The sequence below is a fragment of the Neltuma alba genome, unplaced genomic scaffold (genome assembly GCF_004799145.2).
Source record: "Neltuma alba isolate B1F8T4 unplaced genomic scaffold, ASM479914v2 tig00005399_pilon, whole genome shotgun sequence".
NCBI lineage: Eukaryota > Viridiplantae > Streptophyta > Magnoliopsida > Fabales > Fabaceae > Neltuma > Neltuma alba.
This window is the reverse complement of record NW_021634094.1, coordinates 90,467-111,701: the sequence shown is the minus strand read 5'-3', so window position 1 is coordinate 111,701 and position 21,235 is coordinate 90,467. Positions and strand designations below refer to the sequence as shown.

Sequence of the window (21,235 nt, the reverse complement as noted above, 5' to 3'; positions counted from 1 at the left end):
ATCTACATGTGAAGAGATTTCTTAATTAAGCTGTCAAATCTACATGCTAATCATGCGTGTCCTTTGTGGCAAGTGGGCCATTTTTAAAAATTGTTAAGGAGAATCATGGGCCAGGGCTTTTGTCGTTGCCTCCTACACTCACCTAATGCCCAAGAATGCTTTACACATTCCTAAATTAATAATTGAAGGCAAAATTTCACTCTGCTGCTTATTTTACATTTGCCCTATATTTCATCTGCCATATCCAGTGGGATCTAAGTTTTGATCGGCTCGGTTTATGAAATGTCTGTTAAATATATGGTTTCAATTTATTTTGCTGCTTTTGTTTAAAGTAACTGTTGTTTGCTGATAAGTTATTTGTCTGTTTTCATTTTGCCAACAGGGGATGCTCTGTTTAATCTTCAATTGTGGGTGTTGATGTCCTTGTTCAGGGACTAGGTTGTTTAGAAAATAAGGTTGTGCTATCATCGGTCCTAATCATAAGAGTTAGTTAACTAATTTGAGGAGATTAAGAAAAGAGCTAGTTATTTGTAATAAATAGGTGTTGTCTTTCTAAAAATATCCTTGTTAATCAAGTAAATTAGCTAGAACTACCATTGTTAGAAGGATTATCTTGAGAAAAATGTATAAATATGAGAAACAAAGTGGACTGCGGTCTTATATTTAGAACCAAAATAAAGTTAAATAAGGTCTTATATTAAGGACCGGAAGTAGTATTTTCTATTAACGTTAAGTAAACTAACGGTTATCCCTGGAAAAGTAATCAAAGATAAACTTAGCATGAAGTTCATTTATAAAATATTGTTCTAACAATCATATTGTATTATTAGATGGTAGGATTGTTTGAATTGAAGATTGATGGCTATTCAGATACAGAATCTAAGCACTCCTCCAAAAATCAAAATCAGTGTGCATAAGGAGTATATATTTCTCTTCAGGTTGTCCTCTCCAGCTCCCTTCAGTTGTATGTTTTAAAAAACACCACCAACCTCATTTTCTTTTGGATCTCATCATATGAAATGTTTACTCTTTTGGAGATTTGGAAGAAACAAGGATCTCAGTATGGCTGAAAAGGTGATTTGTAAGCATCAATAGCAGATGAGCACATGCTTATATATAACATCGGTCAATCCATTTCATGATCACACTTCATCAGATATGGAGATCTAGGAATGAAATGGTTCATAACGACAGATTCATAGATCCAATAACCCTAGTTTCAAGAATTTGAAGAATTGTTGCTGTGATTGGGGAAGTGTATGTTTAAAAATTTGCAGAAGAAAAAAAAGATATATACTACCTCTAATCCTTAATATAAGAGTTAGTTGAGAGTTATATTTGGTTTCAAATATAAGATCTTAATTAACATTATCTACCCAATCTATAATGTTTTATCTAAAATATTCCTATTGATTGTAAAGGTTCTTACCAAAGAATAGTTGCAATGCATATTATTAAAGAGAGTAGTTTAGGAAAATCAATACATATTTATTACAATTAATCAATTTAACTAATTTATTTAATTTTCTAAATTAACTGTGTAGCTCTTATATTGACTAGAAAGAATATTATTAGCAAATGCACAACAGATGTAATGTTCAAAATAGCTGAGAGGTCCGCATAGCCCTCAATATGGGGAGGAAATCACATTAATGGACAAATGCAAATGACACAAAAGTAGGTAAGCCAAAAAGGGCCGCAGAGTAGATCCACATAGAAGTAAATAGGGAAAATTACCGTGCAGTTTCATATAAACAATTAATCACTAAAAAGGCCCCACAACAGGTGAGTAGCATGGCAATAACAAGATCTTATCCAAGAAATGACAGCAAGTCATGGCATATAGACAACTCAAGAGACCACTTTTCTCCTTATTATTGCGCAACATCATCGTCCGATTCTCATTCTCTGGACACTGGCTCCTTCTTGCTTCATCAGACGTGAGTGCTTGACTTGGGCTTCCTCTTTTACTCCCAAGTAGGCCCCATTCCTTTGGACTCATTTCAGGAAGGGCCCTCAGACATGCCGGACAGACGAAATGGCAGGTTATATAATTGGGATTGTAATTTCATGAGGCCAAATTTATTTCAGTTGCTACCTGACAAGCTCTGGATTCATAATCTAGAAAGCAATACTTCGATGGCAAGTATAATTTTTTTTAAAAAATTTTAATTGTTCTTTCAATTTGTGCTGGATTAGAATCCCATCTTACTTTTTCATATATTCATCTTTCAAACTACCGATTTGATTCTTGACCCTTCTCTTTATGAAACTAATCAGTGCTTCCATCCCCTTTGATTGACCATGCTTGCCTTGATTTCCTGTGATTGATTGCTAATTCTTGCCAAAAGCTCATTCTGTTTCTGTATCTCTTTCTTTTGGCCCTAGAAATTTGTGTTGCTCTGTAAATGAATCATCTGTTTGTTCCGTTTGCAAAAGCCCCATATCTTCCACATATATTGAATTAGGTACATTGAGAAAAATTACCCTAAAATTCATCATGAGGTTTACACAAGTGAAAGTTCGAAGGATGAGGTTGATTTCCATCTAGGTGGAGAGTTGTGTGGCTTCGTCCACGTGAAGACTGAAGAGAAACGAACACATAAAGGTTTGTGAGTCCCACTTAATTAACTTCATTTTAAATAAGACTTGCAAACCTTAAATATATGTGTGTATGTACAGATGCTTCTCTTCACATGGAGATACCAGTACATCTCTCCATATTGGGGAAAATTTATATCCAAATTTGAAAATAGAATTTTGTTATGATTAGGAGAAGCTTATTCTCAATAAACAAACACAAACACAAACTGATCCTTGTCATACTTCAATTTTATATGCACTGAGGCACATGGAACAACTTGCACAACACAACAGAGTAAATGGACAATGAGCCGCCTCCGATGATGATGATGATGATGATTATAAGCAATTGTATAATTATTAATAATAGTAAATTGGTTCTTCCCCGCATTATATGGCTTTTACTTCATAACGAATTCCATTGTAAGATACTGAATAGGAATATGCTGATTCCACCCCAATTGTAAACGCAAGTTGCCAGGATTCATCTTTTGTCGCCATTCATTTCACGTATCTAGTTTCTATAGTAATAGATATAATATCCTTCTAGTAAATTTTTTTTTTAAAAGCTACAATATAAAATAATGGGTTAATAAAGACATGGAAGCTAATTATTCAAGCTCTTGTGAAAAATCATTACGTATTTGTTCTGTTTCTGAAGCAGGTTTCTTTCACTTTCATGCAGTGATAAAATAATAGAAAAATCATGCTTACTTATTTTATCTATGGAAAACCTCTGGTATCATCACGGTCATGGACGGAACAAGAAGAATGCTTCCGCAGTCAATTCTGGAAAACTTCCCCTTTGAGTTAAACCCAACCTTGTACTTGTCTCTCTCTCTGTTCATAATCCCCATCCTTGTGCTGAAGCTGACAAGAACAAGAAGAAACAAATTGAATCTGCCTCCATCCCCCCCTGGGTTTCCATTCATAGGCAATCTTCATCAGATTGGGACTCTGCCTCATCGTTCTCTCAAAGCTCTCTCACAAAAGTATGGCCCTCTCATGTTTCTCCACTTGGGTCAAAAGCCAACTCTTGTGGTTTCTTCTGCACACATGGCCAGAGAAATAACTAAATCCCACGATGTTGTTTTCTCAGATAGGCCTCAAACCACAGCTGCAAAAATCATTCTCTACGGATGCAAGGATCTGGGTTTCTTGCCCTACGGTGAAGAATGGAGGCTTAAGAGGAAAATATGCGTTCTTGAACTTCTCAGCCCAAAAAGGGTTCAATTCTTTCAGTTCGTCGTAAGGGAGGAAGTTGCAGATATGATCAGTAAGATTCGTGAAGCATGCGCAGATGGTGATAACAAAGGGTCTTGTGTGAATATGTCTGATATGATTGTTGCAGCTGCAAACAATATAGTTTGCAAATGTCTTCTTGGACAGAAGTTTCAGTCAGCAGATGGGAAGAGAAGCTTTGGAGACTTGGCAGCACAGATTAGTGCTCACACTATAGCTTTCAGTTTTGGAGACTTCTTCCCTTCATTGAGATGGATGGATGCTGTTACTGGATTAATTTCAAGGATGAACGCCACATTTAGAGAAGTTGATGCTTTCTTCGATGAGGTGATTGATCAACACAAGGCAGCTAGAAGAAATGAAGATGAGGATGGCAAATCAGAAAAGAAAGACTTCGTTGATATTCTTCAGCAACTTCAACAAGATGGTCAACTTGACTTTGAGCTTACCCAATTTGACCTCAAAGCAACGATAGTGGTAGCTACCCCTCTCTCTCTCTCTCTGAATGGAGTCCTCCGCATTCATACAATCTCAGAAAGTCTAGTTTGCATCAGTTCAATTGTTCAAAGTTGTTTCATTCTGACAATTGCAGGATTTGTTCCTGGGAGGAAGTGACCCTACGGCGACAGCTCTGGAATGGGCATTTGCAGAGCTGGTGAAGAATCCAAGAATTATGATGAAAGCTCAAGAAGAGGTAAGAAGAGTGGTCGGAAATAAGCCAAAAGTGGAAGACAGTGATGTGGGACAAATGAAGTACTTGGAATGTGTACTGAAAGAAACTTTAAGATTGCATCCTCCTGTTCCTCTTTTGATTCCAAGGGCCACAAGATCGAGTGTGACACTGGGAGGATACCATATTCCTGCAAAAACAAGTGTGTTTGTGAATGCATGGGCAATTCAGAGAGACCCAGAATTCTGGGAAAGACCAGAAGAGTTTGCTCCAGAGAGATTTGAGAATGATCAAGTTGATTTCAGAGGGCAAGACTTTCAGTTTATTCCATTTGGAAGTGGAAGAAGGGGATGCCCAGGAGTTTCATTTGGATTTGCATCACTGGAGTATTTGTTAGCTAATCTTCTGTATTGGTTTGACTGGAAGCTGCCTGAAACATGTAAATCTGCTGGAGACATGGATATGAGTGAGGCATATGGAATTACTTGCAGAAAGAAAGTACCAATTTGTGTGCAACCAATGCTGTACTCCATTAGATCTAAGTTTTGAAGGTCCAGTTTTTGTTTTTCTTTCAAGCTCGTGGTTTAAATTAACATTTTAAATAAATTAAAAAATGCTTGTAATTTGTGTCTGTACTCATGTTATCGAGTAGGTATGCTCTGCGTTGGCCAAAAAAAAACAAGGAAGAAAGTAGGTATGCTTTGTTTTGTTGAAGCTTGAATGTTGGAGTACATGTTTAAGGACTATACAGTTGCGATTGTCAAAGACATTTTCCACAGGGGGAATGGTAGGTTCCGCTTAATCATGTTTACAAAGATTATAACACTGCAGTCCACAGCTGATTATCTAAATAACATGTCTCGTAGTCTTAATAGCAATTATTGTCAACCTCCACCTTTTGTCAAGAGCCTAAAGGGGATGACAAATATTTGGTTCTAGTAAGATATCTTACATGTTGTAATCCCTTATCGATGGTCTATTTGAATGGATGGTAACAAAAGTAATTTATTTAATGTGATTTATGTTTGGATTAACTTTTGTAAATAAGTTAGTTTGTGAAAGTAAACTGTTTGGATTATGATTGACTAAATAATTTTATTTTGTAAAATATGAAAGTAAGGTGTTTGGATTATGATTAAATAAGTAATTTTAATTTGTAAAATCACCAGAATGAGTGTAAATTTTATTAAATAAGGAAAAATAAAGAAATATCAATTTACATAATATAATAATTTTAAATTATTTATAAGCTCCTGTATATCTTATTTATAAGTTCCAAATTTGAAGGGGTGTGATCCATTTTATTAATTTCAATTTGAATTTATAAGCTCCTGCTAATATCATATATTTTCTTTTATCTTTTTTATCATTCATTATAAGAACATATTTGAAAATAAACATATATTTCTAACTTATTTATTATTTTCAACTAATTTTAACTAATTTTTTGTTCTCTTCAAATTCGTTATTTAAGACTTATAATAAAAACCAAAATAGTAAATTTTTAAAATTTTTCTCGATTTATGTTTCAAAAGCCAAAACCATGTTTGTCATAGCTTTTTCATGCAAAAGTCAGGTTGCTTCACGGCCAATCCAAACTCTATAATTTTATGCATAGCACGTTTTATCATACCATCGCACATTTATGATGTCTAGACGCTGTTACAAACAAACTCTAAATCAATGGATTCCATAATTTTACTCCAAAAGACATTCAGTTTTTGGTTTAAAAAAAAAAGAAGTTATTTTTTTAATAATTTAAAGACATTATGCTATAAAGTAATTTATTTTATAGAGATTCTTAAAAAAAATTATTTTAGTTACCATTTTTGAAAAATGACAATTTAGTAGTTTTTATGATATTTTCACACTTCTCCATTTAAAAAAACTTGTTTATTGGTTATTTATTTTTAAATGTTATGATATATTCTTATATCCCCTTACTTCTCCAATATTATTTTTCAAATATCCCACCCGATTATTTTCAGATGCTACTCAAAAAAGCTTCTCAAAATAATTTAAACAAAATCTTCATTTTCATATATTTTTATTATTTTCAATAGTTTTAAAAAACATTGTAAAATTTTAGATAAGTGATATTTTCATGAAAATAGTTTACAACAAATGGGTCCATAATCATGTTAGGGCAGAAGCAGAGGCGTTTTAAGTGACTCTTGAGCATCATCTGTTCTTATTTCTCTATACCGCAAGCAGAGCTGTTCAGGTTTCGGGATCATACTCTTCCTCTATGAAGGAACTTTTACTCTCACTCAGTTTTCCTCTCCCATTGTGTCCCTTTATCTTCAGCTGAGAATTCAAACTATTATTGCTCATGATGTTAGAAAAAAAAATTCTGAAAACAGGGTTACAATGCTGGACAGGGCTATAATAAAAAATGTATAATAAAACCAAAATAGACTTCCTAAAACTAGAGAAATAATTAAAGAGTGCCGGAGAATATACGTGTGGCCATATTTCAACGCGATAACTTGGTACTCTTCCTGGATTCTGGAATCATCAATCAAGTGTATGTGTATCCTTGTGTCAAAATTGTGAGGAAACGTCTAAAGGCTTGCCTCGTGAAGTTGTACTGATGCGCACTCCTGCTAGGCGCTAGCCATGTCCCCATATTAATTGGGCCTTCCACGTGCTCCTATGGCATATGAAACATTATCCTTGAGCAGCAGAGCACGTACAGTAACTCAGACGCAGCAAAATTTTTAGCCCTCTGCAGTTTAATCAGCATGAAGATGGTGCCTCCTCCTTTGGCAGCGAGTAACATACCAGGCAGCGTGTTTCTGTAGGCCCATGCCAAGTAGAACCTTGAGGCTTGCCAGCATAACATAGGTCACTGCTGAAAAGAGAACGACCCAGAAAAGACTCCACGGAAGAGGATAGTACGGAAAGTGAGCAGCATACACAGGAGTCAACACTCGAATGACCTGAGAATAAGTAATACAGATATGGAATCAGTAGCAAAAAAGGCAAAAAGAAAAATGAAATTTTTAAATCACCAGTGCTCACCACACAAGCAGGAGCAAGAGGAACAAAAGTCAGATGTTTCTTCACACCCTCCGTTTGCATATTTAGAGTCTAGAAAATTGAAACAGCAGAAATATATATATTCGTAAGAAGTGTTATAGCAATGTCACAATAAATAAATAAATCATCTTAAACCTTCAAAGTTGTTAATCACTCTATATATTTATTAAAAAAATAATAATAATATAATAACTCGGAACGCATTAACAATGGGCTTTCCAAAGTGAGTATTGATCTCTTGCTATCTGATACTCTCAATGCCCACATGCACATTATGCCGGGAACCAGGACCATGCACATTATGCCGAAAACAGCAAATTGCATAGGCAGATAAATTAGATAAATAGTAAGAAATCTCAGAGAACTAATAAATTCCGAAGGAAGACCCAGTTTAAGTGATATAAAGGAATTGAACCATATTTGCTGTTTTCCCTGGTTCAAAACGATGCTATCCAAATACGAAATAGATGGAAAACAAAGTTTCATTTGATCCCCTTCCAAGCACAACTCATTGAAGCAAATGTCTTCAAAAACGCATTTATCTTTAAATCATGTGTTTCGATATATTTTAGCGTGATGCTAATGAATCCAATCAAGTTTTCAGCTCTGAACATTCACTTGTATAAATATACAGCAATTATCGCTGACGTGATTCCAAGATGCTGTTTATATGGTTTTTAAGCAATAATCAACCAATCGTAAACCGTGTGGCTGGTGCCCACAAGGAAGCAGATGAAAAATACCTGTTTGCAAAGGTCTTCAAGGAATTCAGAGTATGCGATGGGTTTAATGTCATTAAATTTGGCGATGAATGAGTGCTTGATAACATCAATAGCTATTTCACATGAATAAACCAAGCCAACATCCTGCACCATCCAAAATATCCATATCAGAAGCAAAGCTGGGTCAAGCGAGGAAATTGGTTCCAACAAAATAAATTGCTTCAATAAATACTTGGTGCTAAAATTTTCTGAGTAATCTTACAAGGAGAAAACTCTTAAACCAGGGGCCCTCTGCTTCCAGAATATTTTGAGCCAGAACGAATAAGATAAATGCTGAAATATGGAATCTCTCAACAGAATCTGCTTGCCAGATATGAGTATAGAAAGAAGGAAAGAGAGAACAGGAGGAAAAAAATATCAGACCAAGAAGTTTGGGGTGCAAAAAGAGCAAGAGTAATAAAAACATCATATGCAGAACAGCAATCATATCAACCTCTTCTTTAAAGATTACTTAGCGCATTAAATTAAATAGTTAAAGGTAGATTTCCTAGCAAGCAAGACAGCGCAGAAGAATTAACAGCAAATATTAATTATGACTATACCTGATAAGCCATGTTTAATTGAAAATTTAAACTTAAGGGAAAAGGTTTTCTCCTGATCCTAGTCATGGGACAAATGAGTATGGGCGAAAAGGTGAGACAGGTCAGCCACATAATCTATATCAAAACTGAATATCAGCCAAGTTTAAAATTCAAGATATCAAATAAATATTTATTTGGTTGACATAATTATAAGAAAGGCACATAATCCTATCAAAACAAGCATATATTCATGCTGAGAACAAGTGTCATGGAAAATAATGTTCACAAATAGCTCTGGAATTGAAACAAACACATCCTATCCTCACAACGCCACAGAGAAAAAATATACAGTAATGTCGCAGAGAAACTCACCAAAGTACACCAAACTGTGAACATTATCCCTACTATATCGCTTGAACACATTGCTCTTAATCTCCGCAAAGTTATTTGACACCAGCAGGGCAAGCAATGCATTGTTGTGAGCAACTATACAGGTTGATAAAGTGATTGCCTGAACTAATAAGATAAAAGAATGAATGAGTGCAAACAGTCAAGGAACCACGTCAGCCTTTGCTCCTTTTCTCTTATGCCTTCACACAAGAAAAATTAATACCCAAACTACTGGCAAAGAAAACTATTATTCCAAAAATAAAGGATATTTGAAGCAGCCACAGCTAAAGACTGATCAGCAATATATCTCCGTATCCAGAATCTCATACTTTCTGATGGACAAGTTGCAAGTCCTTCTGCTGAATGAAATAAGGTTTGCAATACATCCCCATTAAAACTTTGACATAGTTTATCAAATATCTGCAAGAACAATTGAGGATCAGTTATAGCAGTAGGCAAGCATCAAGAAGTTATACTTCTCCATCACCCAGTTTCTTCAGTCTATTCAGCTCACCTCTAACACATTGTAGACGACATATAATTTGATTGTTCCTTGACCACGGATCATATGATAAATTAAGCTGATATCTGAAGCAACAAAAGTGCAAGGGGGAACACAAATCAAAATCTGATAATTATAAAACAGCCAAAATCTGATAAAACTCTTACCAGTAGTAAAAATGAAAATATATAACATAGGGCATCGAACTATAGTTGTACCTGTTCGCTGCAAAAGAATGACTCCACAAGCCATAATTATAAAACAGCCAAAATCTGATAACTCAATTGCAGACAGATTCTTGAACTGCCTGCCAAAAGCATGATCAGGTCAAATTGTAAATTAAAAATCAAGACAAACTACCAATCTAATAGAACAGAATTCTAACATGGAAGAATCAGGAATGTATCCAGTAAAAATATTTATTAAAAAAAAAAAAAAAACCTATACCATTTGGAATTCTCATTGAATCAATTGCATACTTTGGGTTCTCAATCAAAATCACCTTGATTCCTCTCTCTTCAACTACGGCATATGAGCATTAGCAGGCATATACTAAATCTATACAGCTTATATCATAATTGCAAAACTTGGAAAGCATACACTGTAAGTTGAGCCCATCATAGGCATGGCTAACAACACTTAAGTACACAGAAATAGTATCAAGAAATGGTGGCAAACCTTGTTTTTAGAAGCCTCCAAATGGTCATCACTATCCTTGTTGGCATGATGGTTAAGAGTGACAGAAACGAATCAAAGCAGACGAAGAAACCAACATTTATAAGCTGCGAATGTATTCCATGTTTTAGATGCCATAATGTAGAATTCACATGTATTAATGAAGATATGTGACCACAGATTAACTACTGTCCAGTAAATGCCGAAGGTTTGGAGTTTCACATAACTTTCTTTCTTCACAATTTTTTAAATTTGATAATTATTGGGACAAATACAGGCACCTAAATACCAGGGTGAAAGTCCAAACTCCATAGATTACACCATAGCATTTCAAACAGATATTCCGCCTTTTTAAGGGTGAAAGCAAAAGCATACCAATTCACATCTCCATGGTAAGCGGAAGATAGTGTCATAAACTCTTTCTCGTTCTTTCTCATTACCGAGAGTTGTTGTGCTCCGTAGAGAATTTCCAGTGTACATTTCCTCCATGAAGCATTTTAGTGGTGATTTATCCGCTGAAAACATGTCTAGCATCAAAATGCATCAACACAAGGTTAGTTAATAAGAACGAAGAAATGGCATTAGTAAAATAAATTAATAAGACACCAACTTCATGGAGAGAAAGGCGGTTAACAGAGTGCTTACTATGATCAGAAACATTCAGACCATATACTAATTTTGAATTATTAAAAAAACAGCTAAAGCATGGCAAAGGATATAATTCTCATGGGAATTGCCCCACATCTCCCACTCTCATCCACTGATATGCAAGCATGGAGATCAATCACCATATGGAACCGTAAGAATAAATCAAGTCAGTGGATTACTATATTTTCTACGACATAGAGCTATTCTTATTTCCATGTCTGATAGCAAGGCTACAACACATCACTGTGGGCATGGGACAAAAATGCTTTCCTTTTCCCAACCTATATCTCTTGAAGCTGATGTACGATCGAGGCGTAACATAAAATGAGCTGCGGTAATTTCAAATGATTCAAGGTATAGATTATTAAAGATGAGGATCTGAATAGATGAGAACGGAGAAGTCGAAAGCTATTTAGATTCAGTAATGATGAATGGACAACATCTTACAGAAGATTTCGATGAATTGATAAAAAAAAATGTGACCTAGTAGAGAAGAAAGACAAACTTTTTAAACCAATATTATGAAACCTTCCCAGGATCGATCATATTGAAGACCGTAATACACATGCAACAGGGACACATTCACTCACTATTAGGATCTTCCGCCATAAGACGATTCCAATCCAATGATCTTGCCGAGTCTAACTGTGAAACGACATTCCGATGTGGCTCGCTCCTCTCCTTCTCCACCGAACTGGCCTTCGCGACACTATCGTCCTTCTCATCACCATCAACATTTGAAGACCCCAAGTCCTCACAATTACCACCATTGACAGTTCTGAGCCTTAATTCACCAAAATTAAACCCCTCACCAGCACGCACACCCTGGAACTCGGTCTCCGCCACTGGTGCCACTGTACAAACACTCGTTTTACTCTCGTCCGGTGCAATTATCTCCTCGCAGATAACAGTTCCAACCGCATGGTATCCCTGACTGTCGAGCTCAAACCCGTTTACGCAACAAGCTGCTCCATGATTGAATAATACTTCCCCGTTCGCCGATGACGAATGTAGATCTCTGGAGTCAGAGGAAACCGAATTAGATTTAACAGTTTCTCGCTCAGCGATCGGATCTTCGGGTATGCAGGGCTCAATAAGCTTCTTCTTCCTGGAGCTTTTGTGCTTGCGCTTCTTCCGGTTAGACTTATCGGGAGAAACCAAAGGGGCAGGCTGGGATTGTTCAGCCGTAACAACGTTGATTCGACTTGGACCCGATTTGGATCGATGGCGGTCAGAGTCATCTTCTTCATGGGAGCTACTGTCGCTGAGAATCTCGAAAGAGAGCTTTCTGCCGGAGGATCGCACCGCCATGACCAAGGAAACCTCAGCCCAAAACAATCAATCAAACAATACTTGAACTAAATAATCGAATTCGCATGGAAATTGAGATTGACATCAAAGAAGGAGGAAGAAGATGAATGATGCTTCGGAGATTCTAAATTGTGTGACACTCCTCTTCGCCATAATGCAGTCCAGCCGGACTCGTCTCATTCGCGCTTCGTGCCTCCCCTGTTCCACATGTACCCATTTACCCCTTCAGTCTTGCGTAAGACAAATTTTTTACATTTATTAGTTTTTCTTAAATTAACCTTATTAATACTACCTCCAATTCTAATTATAAGAGCCAGTCGATTAATTTGTAGAGATTAAAGAAGTTGAGTTAGTTATTTATCATAAATAAGTGTTGTCTTTTCTAAAATATCCTTACTAATCAAGTGTATTGACTAGAACTCTTACTATTAAAAGGGCTACTTTGAAAAAAAAATGTATAAATATGATAGACAAAGTGGATTGGAGTCTTATATTTAGGACCAAAATAAAAATTAAATAGGGTCTTATATTAAGGACCGGAGGTAGTACTCTTTTAAACATAATCAAGTAAAAATAAAAGAGAGAAGGAAGACATTAAGAAAGATGATTATAGTATTTTAGAGAAAATATATCATATTTCTTATAATTAACTAACTTACCTAACTTCATTAATCTAATCAAATTAGTTAAATAGATCTTATATTAAAGATCGGGAGAGTATTAATTAAATTAATCCAGGTAAATCTGCAATTTCTTCCTTTATATTCAGATTCATCATTCATCTGGTTTTGATTTTGAAAACTGGATAAAAGGTATAAAAGTTGTTTTATTGATTATTTTTGTAGTATTAAAAAATAATGTACAGTGGATTATTTATTTTAAAAACGATTCATACACTTTCAATTAATTAAATTAAAATTTTGGGTAGGAAAGTATTGTTGGAATTAGAAAAGAATATGCCCGCTTAAATTAATTTGCGGCACAAAAAAGGCCTATGTTGAATTCGTGGTCTGTATAATATTTTATAGGAAAATTCTCACAAATTGAACTGAAAATTATTGAATTTCAAATTAATGTGTGATTATTTATGAATCAAGGTTATTTTGGTGAGAATTTTATATACATATAGAGTCCTTCTCATTATATATAAACTCAATAAGTGGCCGTCGATAATACATGCATAAGAAAAAAATAAAGAATTCATCCTGACAAATATGATTTACTTGTCGGTGTCTGCATTTCCAAAATAATATGAATCGACCTCTGTAATTGTGAATGTTTGACGAGCTAATCCCTATTCCCATTGAAACTTGAAACCATGAAAAAAAAAAAAAGGACCAGACCGGCCAGTTCAATCGGTGAGCTGGCCTGATATCCGGCATGAGTTAAGGTGAAAACCAGCCAGCTTTTGAGCCGGTGTTAAACCGGTTGAGCCGGTAAGAACTGGTATTAAACCGGGTAACCAGCTAGTTTGGGGGGTTACCTGGTTTACTAATTATCTCCCCTCCCAGAGCCAAAACGATAGCATTTTTATTATAAAAAAAATCGAATCCAAGTCCGAAATTCAAACTCGCTCTCACCTTTTGCCTCACTGGAGAAGCCATGGACGCTGCTAAATGAAGAGGTAGAAGCACAGGAAGTCATAGAAAAGAAAACCCAGAACTTTGTTTAGATCTGTGTGTCACTTGGAAGCACCATTCTGCTCATGGAATACTGGAACGCAAGAAGGAAGATGACAGAGTAGGATGCATGATATGCAGAGAGAACAAAAATGGCAGACTGTGGTCTCAATTCTATTTGAGAAAGAAAGAGAAATTAGAGGAATGAAGCGATTCAATTGAGAAAGAGAAATACGTGTTTCAAGAAGAAAAGTTAAGTCACTCCATCGTTCAAAGGAAGACAGCGAAAGAAAAAACTGACAATTCATGTTATAGTGGGGGAAAATGAGTAATAACGTGGGAGAGAGAAGAATGAGATTAAAAAAAAAAAAATGATTTCATCACGCGAGGAAGAAGAAGGGAATAGGGAAAGAAAAAAAGAAAAAGAAATAAAAAAAATTCATATATGTGAATATTATTTTTTATAACTAAAATATGAACATTTTTACTTATTTGAATAAATTGAATTAATACCAGTTTGATCATGGTTTAATCCTGATTTGACCTATTAACCTTCAAAAATACTGGTTTACTGACCGTTTTGGTTTTTTTTTTTTTTTTACCTTGCTTGAAACTTAAATAACCCAAGGCTCATGAGTCCACATGGACTGCGATGACGAGAAATTGGTGAGGTGGCGTTGAGTCAACCATTAATAATTTAATAAAACGGCTCACGAGCATCGCACCGTCCCTCAGTTTGTTAACTCCCCTGGGCATGATCAGTTTGATTGTTAAACAAGTCAAATTTTAAAGACTGAATCAGGACAGGTTAAACTTTACATATTGAGTGATACTCCTCTATTTTTATTTGTACGGCGAGAAGAAATTTTTTAATTCTAATTATAATGCAGAAAAAAATTATAATTTTACCTTTATTTATCATTATACTTACTTTGTTTTCATAATATTAAATAAGAATAAAATTAAAAAATTGTTGAATTTTAAATAAGAGTTGATAAATTTTAATAATTTTTTATCTGTATGAAATATGTTGAAAGTGATTTATAAATAGAACTAGAGTACTTGAGTTAAAATTTAGAAATTAAATTATTTTTCCTACTAAATAATTAAGTACTACCTCCGGTCCTAATTATAAGACCCAGTTGATTTATTTGAGAAGATTAGGGAAGTAAGTTAAGTTAGTTACTTGTAATAAATAAGTGTTGTCATTCCTAAAATATCCTTGCTAATTAAGTGTATTGGCTAGAACTATCATTATTAGAAGGATTATTTTGGAAAAAAATGTATAAATATAAGAGACAAAATGGATTGGGACCTTATAATTAGGACCAAACAAAAAATCAAACGGAGTCTTATAATAAGGACCGGAGGTAGTATTTCAAGTGTTGAGTCAAAAATATAGCATTATACCCACATTTATAAAGTTAACATATTGGGCTTCCTTAACAAAAAAAAACGCTATTGGGCTAATTTATGGTTCCCATGTCTAATCACCTTGACCACATTATTTGCAAAACTAGTTGCTGTATACTTTAGGCTGACGAGGGAGGAGAAGACTTATCCGGTTGCTAACATTTAGACCGTTCAACAAGGATCAAACAATTTCCTGGCAAATAATAATAATAAGGATCAAACGATTTAAACTTCGATTATATTCATCTTAAAATTTGGGTTTTTTCCCCCTTTCTTCCTCTTTTTTATGTAAATATTTTGAATCTTTATCATTTTTTTCACTTTGATTTTGAATCGCCCTTCCTTTTGAATCTTCCATTTGCAAATGTACCTGGAGGAAGATGTTAATACCAATTGGAAGGATAAGGTGGTGCAGGATTAAAGAATTAATAATAACCATTGCAAATGAATTAAAATGAAAAATGCGGGAAGAATATGATGAAAAATGAGAAAATGGATTAAATTGCTTTCCCATATATACATATATAGAGAGAGATCCATCAAGGAAATTGTTGAACAATCCTATAAAATGAAAACATAATTGAACTAGAAAAAAAAATCCAAATGAAATCCATCACGTGGTTATGCGAATAGAAATTTGAACGATTGTATATTTTTCTAATAAATAATGCTATAATTAATATTAATGTGCTCTGTAATTGTTTGTAAGCGATTTAATTTATTTAAGAAAAATGAGATGAAATGAAATTAATTTTGACACACAAAATAACAGTTCTCGTCGTCGTCATCTAGATATAGAATATCAGTATCTTTTTTAATGAAAATTTAAACATTAATTCATTACATTATGAATGACTAACTTCTTCTGTTACACTCACGTTGTGTTGGTTGGTTTGGTTGGTTAATCATAATTATCACAAAGGGAATACATGCCACTAATATAGGCCTTTTGTTTTGGATTAATAAAAAAGAAACAGAATGAATATGCATGGAGAATATTATTGCTAGCTTACCCTCCACGGGAAAATACTGATTTGTTTTTTCACAGGTTTGTATGTTAAGTACAACTTCTAGACCCTCTTCCATTGAATGCTTGCTTTGTGAATTACTACCTCCAGTCCTAATTAGAAGAGCTAATTGACTAATTTGAAGAGATTAAGGAAATAAGTTAAATTAGTTATTTGTAATAAATAGGTATTGTCTTTTCTAAAATATCATTGCTAATCAAGTTTATTGGTTAGAACTACCATTATTAGAGGGACTACCTTGAAAAAAATACATAAATATGAGAAACAAAATGGATTGAGGTTTTATAATTAGAACCAAAATAAAAGTCAAACGAGTTCCTATATTAAGAACCAGAGGTATTATTTCTCTTGCCAGTGCCAACTAAGCTTTAGTTTCTCTCCATGTGCACTTTCATGCAGCCTACAATACCTGACAACAACAAAAAACCTGTGGAACCCTTTTGTTATGAATTTGAATATTGTCTGCGGAAAAAACTATAATTGGAGAGATTTAATTTTCTCCATCAATAATACGGGCTAAACAGATTTGCCAAACAAGCACAAACAGTAATTCTTCCATTTATTTTTATAAGATTAAAATTAATTCTCAGGAATGACATATTTATCGTTACACATATCAACCAACAAAATATCATTCAAGCAAACAATCAGGCCAGTGCTTTACGACCATAATAAGCATATTGAGTTAATCAATCAATAAAATCATGGTTATATTTTATTTTTTTTATTTTTTTGGGTTATTGATCCTGAAAAGACATCGTTTTGAGTTAAAATAAATAATTTGTTGTCTATATACTTGTGAATTTATTTAAATATTATTTTAATTATGACTAGTCTAATCCACCCTGTTTTTTTTTAACCGAAACTCCCGATTTGAATTATTAACCTGTGAATTAATGTGTTGACTGATTTATAGACCGATCCAGTTTTATTGAGCATCAAAATAATGATGTTGAAATTGGAGTAGGACCATAGAATGAAGCATGGGTAAAAAGCAATGAGATTCATTGGGGAAGCGTGAGGCCCGAATCTCATATAGTGGGCAACTAATAAAGAATATAAACACTGGCATTGTCAAGCCCCCCACCCTCCCCGAAAACGCACTGCACTCAATAGTCAATATGCCTCCCTTTTTTCTTGGCCACAGCCTCCCCTTTTCTTTTCTTTTCTTTTCCTTTTTTCATGTATAAATATCTTCTGCCAAAGACAATCATATTTAAGATACTATAAACTACTAAATGTGAGTATTTTTTTCAGCACAGATTTCAATCTTGATTCGTCAGGTTGTGGGGGACTAATATTTTTGCTAGTCCCAACCCCAACTTTTATACCTTTTTTTTCTTTAGATGGTAGAACGTTAAGAAGAGGGGTACTTCAGGGGATTAAGGTTCAAACTCATCATCTCTTCTCCAATCTGGTCTACCTCTCAAGTACTACTTCCGGTCTTTAATATAAGACCTTGTTTGACTTTTATTTTGGTCATAAATATAAGATCCCAATTCACTTTGTCTCTCATATTTATACATTTTTTTCCAAAATAATACATCTAACAATGATAGTTCTGGATAACAAACTTGATTAGTAAGGATATTTTAGGAAAAACAACACCTATTCATTATAAATAACTAACTTAACTAAGTTTTTTAATTTCTCTAAATTAGTCAACTGGGTTTTATAATTAGGATCAGAGATAGTAATATCTTCGCTCATTTCTTGTAGCCACATAAAAGGTTTCATGCTTCTATTGGCATTACTTAACTTAGTTATAGGATCAGAATTAGATTTCCCCTTCTTTGAACATTAAAAAGAAAAATGTCATTATGTTAATTATGGAGAGCTAGAATAACGCATTTTTCCTTCTCTGAACGTAATCGAAGGGTTGCTTAAGGTAAACGGTGCATTGTGGGGGAGGCGAACATAGGGTCCCCCAATCTGGAAGAGTAACGAGTGAATGAGAAAGAAAGTAACGAAAAAGCGCAAAAAGGCAAAGCACTTTGAAGGGTTCAGAGCAGTCGCTTTTGACTCGAATGTTTATGTGATGGAACTGGGTACGTGGGGCCCGCCACAACTACCGTTTCCTTTTCTCCGTTTTTTTTTTTTTTGACCTCGCTTTCCTCCACTTTTCTACTGCCAATCCATGGCCATTCTCCCCACTGAAAACACCATCAAATATAATTATTTTGAAAAATACTAAAATTAAATCGAGACTTACTTGATAAAAGCCATTTGTTGTGATTCAAAATATACAGGGTTAATACATATTTTAGTCTCTCAAGTTTTATCTCATCTTGATATTAGTCCCTCAAGGGCCAATATAGTCTAAGTTTTATTATATCATAAGAATCAATGTTATAAATAAATAAAAATCTCAGGAACCAAAACTTATGATTTAAAATTTGAGGGACCAAAACCAAAATGAAAACAAACTTGAGGGATCAGAGTTTGTATTAAACCTACAAATAATTAAATCATAATTAAATTATCAAACAAATCTAATGATTGTCCAAGCTCATTCTGTAATAGTATTAGATTTATCAATACTATTTCTTTCAGTTTTTCATGTAAGAATTACTTAATTAGTTTGGATAAATTAAGAAATTCAAATAAATTAATTAATTATAACAAGTGTGACATAATTTTTTAAAATACTATTATATAATTTTAAATTATATATCAATTTATGATTAAGATAAATTAGCTTAAAAAATGATAAATAAGAAATAACATAAATTGAGATATTATATTGAAAATTAATCTAACTCCCAACTAACTCTTAGTACAAAGAATTCTTAACTAACTCTTATATTAATATTTATAAATAGCATATATAGTATAAAGAGCAAGAATTTAAATCCCAATTTGAATCCTGCTTCGTCGTAGGGGTGTTTACGGGACGGGATGGGACTGAGACCGGCCCGTTCCGATCCCGTCTCGGTGAACAGAACGGGACAGAGATTTTGTCTCGTATCCCGTCCCGTCCCGATTCTATCCCGATCCCGAGCCGGGACGGGACCGAGACGTCCCGCTTCTTCTTTTTTTTATATATAAAATACTATAATTTTTTTATGAATTTTTTTATGTTATAATACTTATTTTTTATTGGGCTTCTAAAGATAAAAATATTATAAAAAAATATTATGTAGAAAGCTCAATTATATAGGATAAAAAGGTGTAAAAATAATACTGTAAAAAAATACAGTAAAAAAAACTATATAATAATTTTATAAATTATTTTATTGAGAAATGAGATTTTTTTGAGATAATAGTACAACTTAAGAGCTACAAAACACCATAAAAATAAAATTTATTATTAATAAGTAAATTGAATAATCTAATAATAATTATTAATAAATAATTTTTTAAAAAAATCCCGGGAAGGGACGAGACCACACCGTCCCGCGTCTTGTCCCGTCCCGGTTAGTGTCTCGTCCTATCCCGTTTTTGTCTCGTCCTGAAATTTTTTTATCCTGTCCTATCCCATTCTGAACTCACTAAGATCAGAACGGGACAAATTGAACACTCCTACTTGGTCGTATAGTTAAAGAGTATAGTCCCTTTCACATGCACACATAAAACTTTCTTGGCATGTGATCCTGTTTTGACTTATTTATCTTACTGACACTTTCCGTTCTGCGTATATTTCTGTTATTTAAACCAAGTTGGTCCTTTCTTTCCCATTCCCTCTCATCTCCAAAATAGTATCAAGACTACCCTCTGTCAGTATCGACGCCTAACTTATGCAAATTATAAGTAGTGTAATACATCTATCATCACGCGAAATTTTTATATATTAATGATAACACAATAATTAACATGTGAAATAAAAAAGGAAACCATGCTGGAAATAAAAATACACAATAAAGATAATTTTTATGAGTGGTTTCATCATAATTAATAATTTAAAATAAAGAGTATAAATAAGAACTTAAAATATTTAAAGATATATTAAGATAAACCTCACACAGTCATTTCATCAAATATGTAAGAAAATTAAATTCTCTTTGTTTTGATTCTAAATAAATCAGTATTGGATATGAGGATGTTTTTATAAAGTCTGTATTTGCAGAGTTCTCTTTTTGTTCCAAAAAAAAAATTGAGGCGGAAGTTCAAAATTAGCTGCATCAGCATGGCTCTCAATTTTGTAAGTAATGTCTCTAGTTGCACTTTTTTATAATATTTTATATTAAAATACTTTTTTAAATCTAAATATAAAATTTATTTTATAAGGTAAATTACACAACAAAATGATACACTTAAAATGATACATTTAGTACCGGAGTAGTACTAAACTAAATGTGGATGGTGTAAGATGTTTATTCGATCCAGATTTGTGATATCAGCTACGATAATGATGCCCAAAATAGTAGGTATAGTAAAACCATTTTGAGCAGCTGGTAATAATAATATGTGCGTATATATTCTTTGACCAATTAAATTTGTTATTAGTATAAAAATACTATCTCCGATCCTAATTATAAGACTAAGCTAACGGATCTGAGGAGATTAAGGAAATAAGTTGAGTTAGTTATTTGTAATAAATAGATGTTGTTTTTCCTAAAATATCTTTACTAATCAACTATATTGGATAGAAATATAATTATTAGAAGGACTACCTTAGAAAAAAAATACATAAATATGAAAGACAAAATGGATTGGAATCTTATATTTAGAACTAAAATAAAAAACAAATAAAGTCTTATATTAAGAACCGGAGATAGTATTTTTTAAAATAATTAAACTATGTCAACGACTAATCAAAATATATTGTAAAATTTTAATTGCATTTTCCCATCATTTAAACCAAAATTA

The 21,235-nt window shown here is 33.6% G+C and overlaps 2 protein-coding genes across 3 annotated transcripts; one reads left to right on the top strand and one right to left on the bottom strand.

Annotated features, from left to right (window-relative positions):
* The first annotated feature begins 3,286 nt into the window (after window positions 1-3,286).
* Window positions 3,287-5,475, top strand: LOC114747657 (cytochrome P450 71A1-like). 2 transcript variants are annotated; one of them, XM_028936007.1, is made up of 3 exons: window positions 3,287-4,302; window positions 4,418-5,046; window positions 5,148-5,475. In XM_028936007.1, the coding sequence occupies exons 1-2, from the start codon at window positions 3,337-3,339 to the stop codon at window positions 5,042-5,044; spliced, it is 1,593 nt and encodes a 530-aa protein (XP_028791840.1). In that variant the 5' UTR covers window positions 3,287-3,336; the 3' UTR covers window positions 5,045-5,046; window positions 5,148-5,475. The 2 variants fall into 2 exon arrangements, with proteins under 2 accessions (XP_028791840.1, XP_028791839.1); XM_028936006.1 differs by lacking the exon at window positions 5,148-5,475 and having other exon boundaries at window positions 4,418-5,101.
* A 1,334-nt stretch (window positions 5,476-6,809) lies between these two features.
* Window positions 6,810-12,504, bottom strand: LOC114747651 (protein POLLEN DEFECTIVE IN GUIDANCE 1). The gene is made up of 11 exons (XM_028936001.1): window positions 11,646-12,504; window positions 10,783-10,934; window positions 10,411-10,514; window positions 9,951-10,039; window positions 9,745-9,818; window positions 9,500-9,650; window positions 9,213-9,380; window positions 8,522-8,619; window positions 8,281-8,403; window positions 7,520-7,588; window positions 6,810-7,437 (listed from the first exon to the last, which is right to left on the bottom strand). The coding sequence occupies exons 1-11, from the start codon at window positions 12,364-12,366 to the stop codon at window positions 7,231-7,233; spliced, it is 1,956 nt and encodes a 651-aa protein (XP_028791834.1). The 5' UTR covers window positions 12,367-12,504; the 3' UTR covers window positions 6,810-7,230.
* Between the last annotated feature and the right edge of the window lie 8,731 nt (window positions 12,505-21,235).